This window comes from Pan paniscus, chromosome 14 (genome assembly GCF_029289425.2).
Source record: "Pan paniscus chromosome 14, NHGRI_mPanPan1-v2.0_pri, whole genome shotgun sequence".
NCBI classification, from domain to species: Eukaryota; Metazoa; Chordata; class Mammalia; order Primates; family Hominidae; genus Pan; species Pan paniscus.
Genome location: NC_073263.2, coordinates 29,119,773 through 29,135,352, shown reverse-complemented (window position 1 = coordinate 29,135,352; position 15,580 = coordinate 29,119,773). Strand labels below are relative to the sequence as shown.

At 46.0% G+C, this 15,580-nt stretch overlaps 1 protein-coding gene across 4 annotated transcripts in view; it reads left to right on the top strand.

Moving 5' to 3' along the window:
• SLC7A1 (solute carrier family 7 member 1) overlaps nt 1–15,580 on the top strand; it is an 85,501-nt gene that overhangs the window by 48,262 nt on the left and 21,659 nt on the right. For all 4 annotated transcript variants that reach the window (XM_034936508.3, XM_034936511.3, XM_034936510.3 and 1 more), the window contains 2 exons: nt 10,436–10,819; nt 13,687–13,845. In XM_034936508.3, the coding sequence (XP_034792399.1) occupies nt 10,450–10,819; nt 13,687–13,845 (529 nt within the window). In that variant the 5' untranslated portion in view covers nt 10,436–10,449. The remainder of the gene's footprint in view (nt 1–10,435; nt 10,820–13,686; nt 13,846–15,580) is intronic.

Genomic DNA, 15,580 nt, shown 5'->3' with positions numbered 1-15,580 from the left:
CATTGTCCATAGCTTTTCTTTGTCTCCTCTCAAACCAGTGAATTTTCTAGGAGTTCCAAGTTTTTTTCACAAAAAAAGTTGCTCGTGATGGTGGGGAGACTGGGGGAGAAGTGAAAATTTCCAGGAGTTTGTGGATTAAGGTGTTCCCAGGCCTATGTGTGAATTGGTGGGCTGCCTGGGTTTATTAAAGGTTTGTTGAGTGAATAAATGAGTGAGTGGGAAAATATCAGTCTGTGAATGTCCAGTGAAAATTAAGTGAGGTTGGCATGGAACCCTCTGCTTTGCTCTCGTTTGCAATGCTGATTCTCCTTTTGCTTTTGGAAGAGGAAATATTTAGAAGGAGGGAAAGAAAACTAATTTAACTCCCAGGAAACCTTAGAGGCTCAGAAAATTAAAGTGCCAGTGTTCTAATCTTGGGGGAACTTTGTTTAAAACATTTCTTTTTAAATAGATGAATAAATTTGTTTAAAGAACAAGTTTCTTCTGAGATGTGAGAGCCAGTTCCATAGCCATTTCCAAGGCCCGAATGCAGTGCCGGCAGGGAACTTAAAGCCTGTTTCGTGGAAGCTCCCACTGTGTAGGGCCAGCTCCCTGGTTGGTTCTGGCTCACTGACGCTGCACTTGCGAGGCAGTGGAGAGTCTCCCTGCGGACCTGCCCACAGGGTGTGCAGACTGATGTTTTCTTTCCATGCTGCCCAAGTGTGATGAAAAGGCATGTGTCAGAGGAGCCCTGGCTCCAATAGGATAGGATAGGATGCCTGTTTTTGTTGTAACACATTTCTGCACACAGGGCGTGGGCGTCTCTCCTGATGAAGCACCGCCCTCCCGAGTGATGATGGAAACACGTCGAAAGACATCAACTCTCCACTCATCCTGCTGGCTTCAGGAGGAAACGCTTTTCGGGTGTTCTCTGGTTTTTGTGAAGATGTCCTTGATAGCTTTTCCACTGGCTTCTCGTTTTTTATGTCATCTTTGATTTGAGTAAACAGAATTGGAAGACTTGAGCTGAGTGGAGTAGGTGGTACTTACAGTGACTGTGGCAAAGCCTTCAATGAAGGGAAACCCTGGTGACGGGAACCTTAAGCTGATGGGGATTGTCTGCCCTCTGCTTCTGTGAGGCAGAGACAGGTGACCAACAGGTTGTAATTGGGATTTAAAAGAAAAATATTATTATGAGGAATTAATAGCTACTCATGGGGTGATGCTGATGGTTCTTTGCATTTGAAGAGCAGCGAGTTCTGTTTTCTGGGCGTTTCCTAGTACATTGTCTCATGTGAGCCTCACAGCACCTTGCAGTGGCAGGACTGTCCATCCCCATTTTACACACATAGAAACAGAGACCTTGACGTTGTGCCTTGTTGAACACAATGAATTTGGGCCTATGGAAACCTGGACAGGAAGAGTGGTAGGGACCTGAGCTGGTCCCCACAGTGGCATGGGGGTGATAGTCTGATTGGGGTGAAGGGGGTGGGCAGAGGGTGCAGCCTGTGACAGAGGTTACCTGTGAGGAGACGGGCTTGGAGAGGGCTTCCTAGACAAGACTGTTGCTTTAGATTTCAATCTGTAACTAGCATCTTTTTATATTTATATTCATTTAGAGAAACAAATTTATTCGTTGGTGAATGAAACCATTCAGTATTCAGCTAATAAGATCTCTTTTGATAGAAAGACCCTCACAAGTTGTTGATGGTCATGGTGATGATTACCTGAGACAAAAGTGGGTGCCCTGTTAGCTTCCTGGATTTCAGGTCATTGGTGATTACTGACTGCTGCGTGTGCTGTGGTCCTGTCAATACTATTTGGTGCCTGCTAGGTGCCAGGGGCATAGAAGGATGATCAGGATGCAGCCCTTGCCCTGGGGGAGCATCTTGAGGGGGCCGAGTTGAGTCAGTGGGAAGAGCTTGGCCCCCCCCGATGAGGCAGGTGTGATGTCACCTGTGCCCCCTACAACAGGGCACAGTGCCATCTGTGCCCTCTTCTGTATTTTACACCCTCTCCCCACTGCCCTCGCCGCCATGCCATTCCCCAGAATTTGTTGATCTAATTCAAAGAGCAGTTCAAGGCTTTGGAGGCAGTGAGACTTGAACCCCAACTGCACCTTTCATTGGTCAAATACCCTTGGGGACGTTCCTTGGGAGAATGTTATAGAAGTTATTTGATTTGTGCTGGGGCCAGGCATTATTACTTTAAAAAATCTCCCCAGATGATTCTAATGTGCAACCAGCATTGAGAATTACTGAGTTGTAATCAAGCCTGCGTCTCTTTGTCTCTAGAATGCAAAGTATTGCCTAGCTGATAAGGGGGCGAAAAGATGAAGTAAACTATGTAAAGGACTTTCATTTGGCTGGTGCTCCAGGATGTTAGGTGTTTTTAGTTATTACTATTGTTTTCTCATTGAAAACGTGACATGTCATTCTAGACTACACAGCAAATGATGGAAAAGAAGAAAATAACAACAAAAACATACGTATAATCTCAGTTAATATTTTAGGATTTTACATCCACATACGTACTCATTGGTATTATATTATGTTCTTTTGGACTTGATGTTTTCTCATGACATTAAAAGTTGAAAACGGTTTATTGACTGCAAACCATTTCAGCAACAGATTCACGCTGTAAAGATCGCACTGGGTTCCTTCCTGAGACAGCATTGTCTACTTTCGGCCTGTGGGTTATTTGTTTATTTGTTTGGGCCTCTTCGTGGTGTGAGTGGGTGGGATCCCGGCGCTCCCGAGTTGCTTTAACCTGGCTGACGCCCGATGCTGTGGTCTTTGCCATGCCTGCATTGGGGCCTCTGTTGGCAGTTGTTCTTGGCTGGGCAACTTCCCCACTGTGCCTGGAAGCTGTTCTGCAGTTGGTGGCTGCTCAGCCCAGGGAATGGCACCTGTGGTAGAGCCTCATGTCCTCTCCTCCCCGCATGTCCCCGCCTCTCCCCCACTCTGTCCTCCTGTAGAACCTCTGATCCCTGCCTCCTCCCCACCCCTCTCCCTCCTCCTGGGGAACCTCTGATCCCTGCCTCCTTCCGCACCACTCTCCGTGTAATGTTGCTTTTGCTGTAAGACTTAGAGTGGTGGGCTGTAAACTTTGTCTATGGGACCTCAGAGGTCCCTGGGAACTTCTGCCATCAGCCTGTTGAGTCAGTAGGCAGAAGCGCGTGGCGGGGAGGCAGGGCTCTCAGGCTTTCTGATTGTGAAGTCATGGAGGCCTGAAGGACTGAAACCCCTGGTTGAGTCATCACCCTGGCCCTTGGGCCCCCTTGTGCCAGACTTGAGCAGTCACATTGCCTGCAGCTTGTGGATTTTAGAAGAGTGTAAAGTGTCTTTATGACCAAGGCCTCCAGCTCGATATATGGAAGTGTCCAGATGGCTCTGTGCCTCTGTACTTCTTGATGGAAGGCCACCTTTTTTCCCCCATGAAAGTAGTGGCCTTTTGAGACAGACCTTTTCTTTGTCCCACACTCTCCTTTGGGACCCTAGTGCTCCAGGAGTGTATGTTCATAGCCTCGCACCCCCCACCCCACCCCACCACTCTGTGCTTTCCAAGAATAAGGACTGGGGGTTTGCCCATTTCTCTTAAACCCCAGTTGTCACAGTGCTTTGCAGATAACAGGCATGGGATCAGTCACTTTGGGTGGAATTTAGTTATATCCTCAGCGTGTCACTAGCTGCCTGGGGTCAGCCAGATGTAGACCCCAGGGCCTTTAAAAGAGTCCAAGCTCAGAAGTCGTATTTCACTGTAGGCAGAGCCGCTGCCCAGTGAGACTGGGGCCTTGCACCGTGCCGTTGTTTCTTTCTCTGCCGCTCACTGCACAAGTGGACGATTGGTTTTTTTTTTAAGCTGCATAATTTTGAACCACCCTTCCCATCCTCATACTTTTGATTCTTTGATTTACTCTCTCCAATTCAATTTTCTTATGGTCGTGGAGCTCATTTAGTCTTTTTTTTTTTTTTTTGAAACAGGGTCTCCCTCTGTCTGGAGTGCTGGAGTGCGGTGTGTGATCACGGTTCACTGCAGTCTTGATTTCCTGGGCTCAAGCCATCCTCCTGGCTCAGCCTCCTGAGTAGCTGGGACCACAGATGCATACCACAGTGCCCGGCTAATTTTAGATTTTTTGTAGAGATGATGTCTTGCCATGTGGCCCAGGCTGGTTTCGAATGAGCCCATGTAGTCTTTTTTTTTGAGACAGATTTTGATGTTGTCACCCAGGCTGGAGTGCAATGGCGTGATCTCGGCTCACTGTAACCTCCGCCTTCCAGGTTCAAGCAATTCTCCTGCCTCACCCTCCCGGGTAGCTGGGATTACAGGCGCCTACCACCACGCCCAGCTAATTTTTGTATTTTTAGTAGAGATGGTGTTTCACCATGTTGGCCAGGCTGGTCTCCAACTCTTGACCTCAGGTGATCCACCCACCTCGGCCTCCCAAAGTGCTGGGATTACAGGTGTGAGCCACCGCGCCTGGCCGAGTTCATGTAGTCTTTAGTGACGCTTTGCACAGTGAAAGGTATTCTCTGCCTGTACTCCCCGTAGGTGAACATGCCTTCTGCAATGCAGAATGACTTTGGAAAGATTGTATGTGTTTTTTTTTATGATAAAAATAAAATAGAATTTTTAAAGAGAATTTTGAAAAGTATTATGATAGTGAATAGTAAAATGACTGCTACGAATATTTTGATATACTTTTTATCTGGCATTTAAAGAATACATATGTACTTTGTTTATCCAAAAATATATACTTTTGTAGTATTTTTCTGTGAACCTGTCATGAACATTTCTTCATTGTCCATACATAGTCTAGAAAGACATTCTTAATGGCTACATTATTTTGTCATATTTTATTATAAGTTATTCATAATTTTTCCTACTCTTGGACAGGAAGGGTTTTTCTCATTTTTTCCACTTCTCTTAGTGACATCATGTTAACATCCAGAATGATGTTAAACTGTATTCAACATTTGTGAGCATGTTACTCATGATTTTCCCAATTATGCTAGTCTCTATTTGTCAGTCTTCTATACATTGTACGTGAATTGAATGTTTATGAATAGGGGTTTTCCCTTTGATATGTACTAAACTTGTTAAGATCAATCCTCCTATCTGCTCCCTGCCCCTCACGCCCAAATTGGCAGTGGCTTCTGATGACAGGAGAAAGACTGTGGTCTACCATTGTACCAGGCTCAGTTCACCTGGGATTAGTGAGTCCATGTTAGGTCAGTTATGACCTGTCCTCTGATGGTCTTAGGCACTGACCACGGTTAATTTCCTTTTCTGTTCTGAGTCTCTTTCTGCCTGTTAAGGGACCTCCATTGCTCCTTCTCAAGACCGTGTTCAGTTCTGTCTCTTTCTTACCTCTTTTTTTGTAACACCATGCCTACCTCCTTCCGTCTCCATCCTTAGTGTCCGCTAGTCCCATCTGATCTGACTTGTTTTTCAAAATGTAAGTTCTTGCACCTGGGCCTCCTAACATCTGGGGGGAAGTGGATCCTGCTTTGAGATCACTTCCTTCCACACAGGTTTTGCCCTTGTCATTGAGACTCCACGTCCTCTCTCATCGTGGCCAGCATCCCTTTCTCCCACCTGTGGCTGCAGCTCACTCAGCTGTGTGAGCCCTGCCCCTTCTGTGCACACTCAGTCTGGAACACTCCTTGACTGCTGGGCAGCTGCCCACATGCCAGCCATGAGGTTGACCAGCCACTCTTGTTGAGGAAAGCTGAAAAGACGCCATTGACTATGCCCACCCATTCATGATATCCTATAATAGTGCTACCACCCTAATAAAGACAGAGATTCCTTAGCCTGATACAAACGTAGACCACAGTCTTTCTCCTGTGAGGGTGAAAGATTTTCCTCTGGATGGCTCCTACCAGGTGCCTGGAGAAAGGGGTCGACTGGGGCCTGGCCATTCTGAAGGCCACTGAAAGGGGAAGCTAAAAGCATTGGCTTCTTAAAGATCCCAAGATGAAGATTTTCTTGAAAGAAGGGCATTTCCGAGTGTAGTATAACAGCTTGCTTTTGACTCCTCCTGGCCCCCAAGGAAGCCATTAAGCTGGAATGTATCAGTGGTGGAATGATCCATTAAATTCAAGGGTGAAAACGTCACACCATTCACCCTGCTCACTTGTATCAGAAATCTTTAAAATAGAACATAAGAGAGTCTTTATCTCAAATTCTGACTCACTGGGTCATTTTACTCCTGGTGTTATGTAGTGGTTACTAGAATAGAATGCAGAGTTAGAATTCCTGTGGGAAACGTGCTTTTCTGAGGATACCCCTCAGGTAAGTGTTCTTTGATAATAAATGACAGGGAGCAAGATGGATCCGAGACCCTTGGGGTTGCAAGATTTCCATCAAACCCTCAAATAAAAGGAGGCATCAACTGTTGTATAAATTCCTCCCCACCTAATTTCCAGGTAATGCTCTCAAAGTATTCTGGCAACTTTCTGTGTAAACCCCAACAGCAGGAAGTCTCTACCAACCTGACTTTGCTTGCTGGGGTTGGAATGGTTAGACTAAGTCTGTGCAGAGTAGCTTCGTGCAGCCTCACTATTGGTTGAACAACCAGCTTTGGAGTCCTGGCATGAGTTAAGAGCTGGTATAATGTGTACGAAATGCTGACAGATAAAACCACTTGGAGAACAGGTTTTTGCATTACTTCCAAGGAGACAGGATATTTCGTAAACCCAGGACAGAGTAAGTGTCTCATTTTCTCCTACCCTGGGAAGTAGGAATGAACACCTAGCCTGAGACATTTACATTCTCCAGATTATCAGCCCTGGGCTTCTCAGCAGCAGTTGGCTGCATCTTTGTTCCAGTGTCTTCCAAAGGAATTGAGTTTGCCCTCTCTCTAGATAGCAACCAATACTTAAGAAGTAACCAAGGTAAAAGTAATCTCCTGTAGGGGTCCCAGCTGTCCCCACCCCACCCCACTGAGACCCAAGCACTTCCCTCCAGCACTTCCCTGGGCTTGGTGCGGGGGAAACAGGCCAAGAACTATACCCGAATAAAACGGGCCGCTGCGTACCTATGCAGGGGAAATGAGCTGCAGCTGTGCACAGGTGTCTCACCAGAAAGTCCCTTTTCACATTATGTTAGAAAACTGTTATCTGTATCTAAGCTTACAGTAATTTAATAACCTGCCCCTTCATTTTGAAGGGGGTGCAGAGGTCCCCCCAGCATAAGTTGCTTGGTTCTTTGAGTGGGTTTTCAACTGGCAGCAGTGATCTGTGCTGTGGTGACATACGTGCATGTGTGCACATAGGCTTTGCATCTGCGCACCTCCATGGGCGTCATTTGTCCTCTTATGCGAGCAGCCGGCTCACATTCGCCTTCCGTTCTACAGAGGCCCAGAACTATGTAACTGGAGTGTGTCTGGGCTCTGGTGCGCTCCTTGCCAAGAATCCGTTTGGTTCCTCTTGTGGCTTTGGTTCTGCCTAGGACAACAGCACGTTTTTGAGAAAGGAGTGCAAACAGGAAATAGCCCTCCTGAAAAGCCCAGGACAGAGAAAGGCAGGGCGACCCCTTCTCACCTTCTGGGCGCGCTTAGGTTATGTTATCCTGTGAGGCCTAGGAAAGAAAATGCTATTGAGTAGCTTTGTCTTTCCCTTGCACTTGGCCTTTAGTGTTTTATGGAGAGAATCTGCTTATTCTTGAGCAGAAGTGACATCTGGGAGAGGTTGGGAGCAGGCAGGCACTGTCTGTGCATCCCCTAGCCACATTTCCCAGCCAGATCCGAAACAAGAGCTTTCACACCCTGTTTCTCTTCAAGGCTCCGTCTACTTAAACGACTCCCTCCCTGCCAAAAGGGATATTGAGAAGTGACTTTGCAGCAATTTTTGCACATCTCCCAGCACAGGTTTTTCAGCTGAGGGCTATGTTGCAATGTTGCATTTTCCCTTCCAACTTACTATCCACGCAATTGTTTACTAAACACTTTGTTGTGCTTTGCGATTTGACTTGAATAAATCTGGCTAATTCTCCAAAGGGAAGAAAAGAAAAAGGCATTTCCAGGAGAAATCACTCCCTGAGCCTGCAGATCCTGGGGTCCCAGCAGCACTAGGTCCTTGGTTCCTGCTCCTCCTCCTCCCTAGTGCCATTCGGAGGCTCTCACTTAACTGCCTAGGAAGCCGCGGGCATCCCTGTCTTGCTGAGACACCTCAGAACTGCTCTGGCACGAGAGCTTGCTGAAGCAGTCCCTTGTGTTGCTGAAAGCAACCTGGGACGCCATCCATCTCTCTGCTTGCTCTTCTCTTGGCCTCAGGGGCCCTTTTCCTGCTCTTCTCAAACTCTGGGGTCTGATTTTCCCACTCCATCACTGTTCCACAAGCAGCGCTCCCTCCTCATTTCCTCCCCACTTTGCCCCACCTGCTACACCATGATATCATTTCCTTCCTACCTGTGATACCGCCGGAACCCCAGAGGAGGACTGCGCCTGCAGAGCCTGTGACCCTGTTTGACACTTGGCTCTCTGAGCTGTTTTCCCCATCTATGTAACAAAGGGATAGGATCAGATGATTTTTATTCCCCATTCTAGCTCAAAATTTTATGAGTCTTGAGATTATTCTCTTCCCTTGGCCTGTCAGATAAAACAGAGCAGCCACCACCCCCAGTTGCTGCACGACCTGGAGCTGATCAGTGATGCGACCATTGCCGAGGGGCCCTGAGCTGCAGCGTGGGGAGGCCCTGCTGCACTGCGCCCGCCCGGCAGCTGAGGTTGCAAAGGTGTGGGCAGGCAGGGAAGTGTTCAAGTCGTTAGGCACGGACTTTTCTAGACTTGTTATCTCAAGTGACTTAATTGCAGCTAAGTTAGGTCAATAAATACCAACTGATGATCCACATGAACAATTGGTGATTTTTTGTGTGTACCTTAGTAGCCAAAAGTCATGACAATAGCATATCTGTGCACATGCTGTTGTTTTGTCTTAGATTTTTAAAATAAACTCTGTTGTAGGATAGTGTTAGATTTACAGAAGAATTGTGAAGAGTACAGAGCTTGCATGTGCCCCTCACCATTTCCCATTAGGAACGTGTATCTTACTTTGGTGGGTACATTGGTTACAATCAATATTGATGTGCTGTCACTAACTGACATCCATATTTGATTCAGGTTTCCCTCATTTTCCCCAGGTGTCCTTTTTCTGTCCCAGGATCCCATACAGGATCCCACATTGCATTTAGTCCTCACATCTCCTTAGCTGCTGTAGGCTCTGACATTTCTCAGACTTTCCTAGTTTTTGATGACCTTGACAGAACCAGTCAGGTATTTTGTAGAACAGGATGTGTCTGGTGGTTTTCCCATGGCTAGCCTGGGGCTGTGGGTTTTTGGGGGAAAGACTGTGGAGATGAAGTGCCCCTCTCATCACATCGCTCTGTCAACATGACTGTCACTGTTATTGGCCTCGGTCACCTGCCGCAGGCGGTGGTCCTCGGGTTTCTCCACTGAAGAGTTTATCTGTTTTCCCACCCCCACCCTTCCATCCTGGACTCTGTGGAAGGAAGTCTCTTCCCTTCAGATGTGGGGAGCAAAGCTCCCCCTTTTTGAGGGTGGCTGCTGGCCTGTCCTTGCCAAGGGCTCACCTGTCGCATCTGGTCGGGCAAGGTGGGCCCGTAGGTTGGAGGAAAGCAATCTCAGAGCCATCCCACAAAGCACAAGGTGTCCTGGGCCCTAATGGGGCATGTCCCATGTGAGGGTGGGATGGATGAATACATGTCCTCTCATGATAAGTGCCCAAGAGCATATCAGATATGCATACATATCATATACCACAGAGCACATTGGGCTGACATTTCAGCCCAGAAGAAAAGTGCTTCCTGTAGTAGTAACAGTGACGAAGAGCCCTCACTTGTAATAACTCAACATTTTTCTGCTTCGACCTACCTCTGTGTTACCTTAAAAGTGAAAACAACTTGCTCCTTACCCTCAGGGGATCCTAGAAAGATCTAAAAAAACATTATTATTGCTATTCAGGGCCTCTGAGTTTTAATAAGTTAATAATTTAATTTAGTAATGAAATTAAGATATGGTTTGGTTTGCTTTCTATTACAGCATACTTGAACTAACACCTTGTTTTTCCTGGTGTATTATCTGATGACTGAGTGTAGGAACAATGTCATTAATGTGTGTTTCCTCTACTGCATAATTTCCACCCATGGAAGAGTCTCCATTAAGAGGACCTGCTACAAACGTGGGAGCTCAGAGACCTCGAAATAAAGTCATCTGTATCTGTTGGCCTGCTGGGTTAATTCTGTATGTGCTGGTGAAACTGGAGAAGTCTGCGTGCTTCTGACAATTGATGATGGAATTCTACGAATTAAAGCATTTTAGCAGGAAATGATTATGAAGGACCTGATCACTGTCTGTGTTTCCATAATGTGATAAGATTAGAGTAATGGGTGAAATGAGGAGCAATCAGGAAACATCTTTGTTCTTTTTCAACAGCTCTGAACAGCAACATGGGGTGCAAAGTCCTGCTCAACATTGGGCAGCAGATGCTGCGGCGGAAGGTGGTGGACTGTAGCCGGGAGGAGACGCGGCTGTCTCGCTGCCTGAACACTTTTGATCTGGTGGCCCTCGGGGTGGGCAGCACACTGGGTGCTGGCGTCTACGTCCTGGCTGGAGCTGTGGCCCGTGAGAATGCAGGCCCTGCCATTGTCATCTCCTTCCTGATCGCTGCGCTGGCCTCGGTGCTGGCTGGCCTGTGCTATGGCGAGTTTGGTGCTCGGGTCCCCAAGACGGGCTCAGCTTACCTCTACAGCTATGTCACCGTTGGAGAGCTCTGGGCCTTCATCACCGGCTGGAACTTAATCCTCTCCTACATCATCGGTAGGTCCCAGGGGCCCGGAGCTCATGCCCTCTACCACTTTTCTGTTTGTTCCCACCTCCAAAGTGTGGGTGGATGCCCCACAGGGAGGTCATTCTTGTTAACACGAGAGGCACAGAATTAATAGGATGTTTCTGATTCATTTAAAAGTATTTAGTTTCTTTTAGTATGTTTTTAAATTACTAGAGTAAATGCATCACTGATAGAGAAAAATTGGGAAAATAAAGAAAAGCATGAAGAAGAAAGTAGAAATACCCTGCCTGACAACATGGAGAAACTAATTCTCTCATTCATTCATTCATTCATTCTTTTAATAAATGTTCATTGAGTACCTGCTCTGGGCTGGGCATTGTGCTAGATACTAGGGATCCCATGAAGGCATAAGACACTCTCTGTTCAGAAGTTTACTGTCTACAGATACAACTATGGTTAACATTTTTGTGAATTTAAATGTGTATTTTTCTACAGTATATCTCTTTATAAAACAATATATAGTAAACATGTCTCATATCGTTAGTTATTTTTCCACAGTAACATTTCTAATGCTTGCCTACCATTGTATAGATTTATATACACAGCATAATGTATTGGTGTCTTTATGGGATGTTCAGATTGTTTCCATTATGTTGTTGCTGTTGTTATTAACAGTTAATTACTTTATGTCTTTGGGCTTAGCCATGATTCTTTTCCTTAAAACTGTCTAAGGAGCAGAATGGCTGTTGGTGGGTCTGCGTGTTTTTAAGGCCTTTGTTGATTGTGATCCTCCACGTAGCCAGGGGCCCCTTTCCCTGCAGTGTGGGCACTGGGCATCGGCCTGTAACACATCCACCCAGCAAATAAGGAAGCAAATGTAGAAAATCTTTCCGGTTTGCCAGGTAAACATGCTTTGCTTCTCTTTATGCTTTTTTGTATTTTGATTACAACTGAAGTTGAACACATCAACTTAAAAGAAACAAAAACCTAAGTCTCAGAAGCAAAGGGTACAAACGGCCACTCAACATGCCATTTATTTTTTTTCTCAAACTTTTTGGTAATAGCGAAAAAACAGTAAGACCTGGTAAGTTGAGCCATGTGGGTTCCGCCTTGCTTCTGTGTCAGCTCCCACTGGACCCCACCACACCCTCCCTGGCCACACATGCTGCCTGCTGGGACCCTTGCAGCCCTGGGCTCCCCACAGCCCTATCTCTGCATGGGGGGCATCACTCCCCCTTCACCAGGACAGCTCGGGGAGGGCACACACTCACATTCTCTGAGCAGCACCTTCTCTTTCTTTCCAGCAGCTGCAGTATCTGCTGAGAGCCAACATAGCTTAGTCTTCTGGGTTCTAAAATAAAATTCATAATGTTTTCTTTCAATGCCACATCAAAACTTACAACCACACATGGTTCTCACAAGCTGAAGTCTCTCACTGGGAATGTAGCTATTGTAAATGGACCGTTATGTTTCCAGAGGATTTACCTGAGCATAAAATACACATTGAGCATGAAGTGCTTGCAGCTTCTAGACCAACAAATGTAAAGCTCTGCGAGAGTGCCGTTTGCTTGTGTGAAACCATTTGCATGCATTATAAAAATGTATTCTCAGCCTTAGCTGCTGGGAAGGGCAGTTTTTCCAGCAAACATTTTTTTAAAAGGCATAATTCAGAAATTGGGAGTGGGTAGGCTGGGAAGAAAGGCTGGGGTAGCCCCTCTCACTGAGCAGGACAGGGTTTGGGAGCCACATTTGCCATAAGCCAGCTGCTTTGGGGGTGACAGGGAGATGGTGAGGCCATTCTTACAGAATTCATAATAGATTGGCTGCTCAGGAGGAAGAAATGTGGTTAAACTTCTGAGTTGTTGGAAAGATACTTACTTATCATAAGACCAAATAGTGAAATTGAATCTCTGCAGATCACTCTGGCAATATGCTGTGGATAATTAGGACCATGGTCACCGACAAGGCCCGCTTTGAAAATAAAGGAAAACGCTCTATGAAAATGCTGGAATTTTAGTGACATTTACTGAGAAACACCAATGGAAACACATTCTGACACTCTTTAGAATTATGTGAGAGGAGAGAATGAGAGTGAAAGACAGCAGCCAACTATTGTTGCCATTTTGAGTGCTGCCCTATTGGTGTTCTTCGGCGCTGGAGGGTGCAGGCTGAGGCGAGAACGAGGAGGGCTGGGGTCTGTCTGCTGTCCTGCACTCTGGGGATGCTGTGGCCTCCGAGTCAGGTTCAGGCAAAAAGTGGCAGAGGTGGCTGATGCCAACACTGAGATGAGGAAGTGGCTTTGTCCCTCAGATGGGGTTCAGCCCCCTCAAGGACCTCCTAGGCCCCTCTTCTTGCTGAGAGAAGAATTATGGTGCAAGCACCATCATCTCTGCTGCCAAGGGGTTCCTAGAAAAGAGGCTTCCTAAGCAGCATTCCTCCAGACAGCCAGCTGCACCCCAGGAGTGCATTATGAAATCGATTTTTCATGAGTTGTCATCAATGTTTACTTTTTTTAATGAAACAAAGTAGGTAGCTTTAAATATTATCAGAGTGCCTCTCAGGTGGTAAGGGTAACACTCGTTTTGCAAACTTTTTATTCGGATATATATATTTGATAGAATACACCTGTGCATATTGGGTAGGCTGTGAAGTGCATTCCTCTGTAGGCCCTAGAAGCCTTCTCGCACTTAGCACTAGTTGACCGTCACTTCTGGCTCAGCATACACTATGGTCTGGCTGCTGCCGCCAGATTCCAGTGCACCGTCGGTGACTCCTGCAATGATGTTATCAACATGGAGCTCCACTACAAATACCTGGCTAACAGTTGTCCTCACATCTCCTCTGTTGTGTGTGCTTTGTGGCTCACATCTCCTCTGTTGTGTGTGCTTTGTGGCAGGTACTTCAAGCGTAGCGAGGGCCTGGAGCGCCACCTTCGACGAGCTGATAGGCAGACCCATCGGGGAGTTCTCACGGACACACATGACTCTGAACGCCCCCGGCGTCCTGGCTGAAAACCCCGACATATTCGCAGTGATCATAATTCTCATCTTGACAGGTAAAGCCCACACTTAAAAAGAGATCAGGTCAGAGTGATGGGCAAAGGTTTGGTGAGAGGCTCCTGTTAAGTTCCTTTCTTTACTTATCTCTTTAACCATAACCCCCGTTTCTTTTTGTTTTGTTTTTGTACTGCATGCAGGCATCTTTATTTGTCCCTGTCTTCATTGCTTCTTATAGATTCAGATAGGGCCGGCCTGCTTCATAGCTGTTGAATTGTGTGCCATTTCATTAAAAGAGAATCTTAGGTGTTTAGCCTAGCTGTTTGTGGAATAAGATTTTGTCTGCACTGCAGGCTTTTTGTATGAGTGTCCTGGGAATAAAAATTCTTTTGACTCAGTGGATGACCATTTGGAAAGCAAAACTGTCATTCATCAGCCAGGAAAATGTGGAGGAATGAGCTCCGTCTGGAACACTAATGTGTGCCTGGGGCGTCTGAAGACGACTTGGATGGTTTTTACACCTAACAACCATCAAAACACCCTTTCAGTAAATAAGTTTCATGACAGAGTTGTGGTTACAGAATTTGAAAAATCCCAGAGACTGCCTGAACACAGCTGATGGCAACTTCTTGCTAGTGACATTTGTGCGTGTCTTGGCCAGTGCAACGCGAGTTTTGCTCTGTGGGGCTCCATAAACATGAAGCTGAAATGCAGATAAATTCTCATTTGGGGTTAGAAAATCTTGGATGAGTTTTAAAAATGACATGCCTTATTTTACACACCACATAATTGAAATAACTTCACTCAGGCTGGTCTCAGCAGTATTTCTGGTCCAGCTGGCAGAAACATGCATCAGAAAGTAAGTCTGCACTAGTGAGATTTCATTTTAATAAACCTGAGAGGGAGGGACACTAAAGAAACAATATATTGTTGTTTGTTGAGGTGTTCTCCCTGTGATTAATTACACAATTCTCTTCTAACATCTGTACTTTATAATTCAATCTCAAAAGTACAGCAGTTTTTATTTTATTTTATTTTATTTTATATTTGAGACAGAGTCTTGTTCTGTCACCCAGGCTGGAGTGCAGTTGCGCGATCTTGGCTCACTGCAACCTCCGCCTCCTGGGTTCAAGCGATTCTCACACCTCAGCCTCCCCAGTAGCTGGGATTACAGACACGCACCACCACACCCAGTTAATCTTTTATATTTTTAGTAGAGGTAAGGTTTTGCCATATTGGCCAGGCTGGTCTGGAACTCCTGACCTCAAAAGATCTGCCTGCTTCCCAAAGTATTGGGATTACAGGTGTGAGCGACCGCACCTAGCCAATTTTTATTTTAAAACGATGAGAGGCATCCATGGCAGAGCAGTGGTCTCAAATCCTGGCTGTGTTCGAGTGGTACCAACCCCTTCTGTGCCACTTTTCTTGCCCAGCAGAGAGTTCAGCTATGGAAGTACCCGAATGACCTCTTCACCCTAAGGTGGTGCTGGGGCATGTGCCTCAAAGGCAGTGCTGTCAGAGGTTCCTGGGCATCTTTATTACTTAGTTTTCTTTAAAAAAAAAAAAAAACGTGAGTTTGCAAGCTAGAGCTAGCCTAGCTCAGATGTTATTTTATATGCACTGAGTCCAATGAAGAACCATGTGTGTTAGTGGTTCCAGAACCATAGTTAGTTGTTATTGTTAATATCACTAACATCCCAAAGTCAACCAGAATAATTTCCTCTTCTGAAAAATGTCCATTCTCCCAGGAAACTATGCAAAGTCTTTCTTCCTGGAATTGTTCCTAGAGGTTGT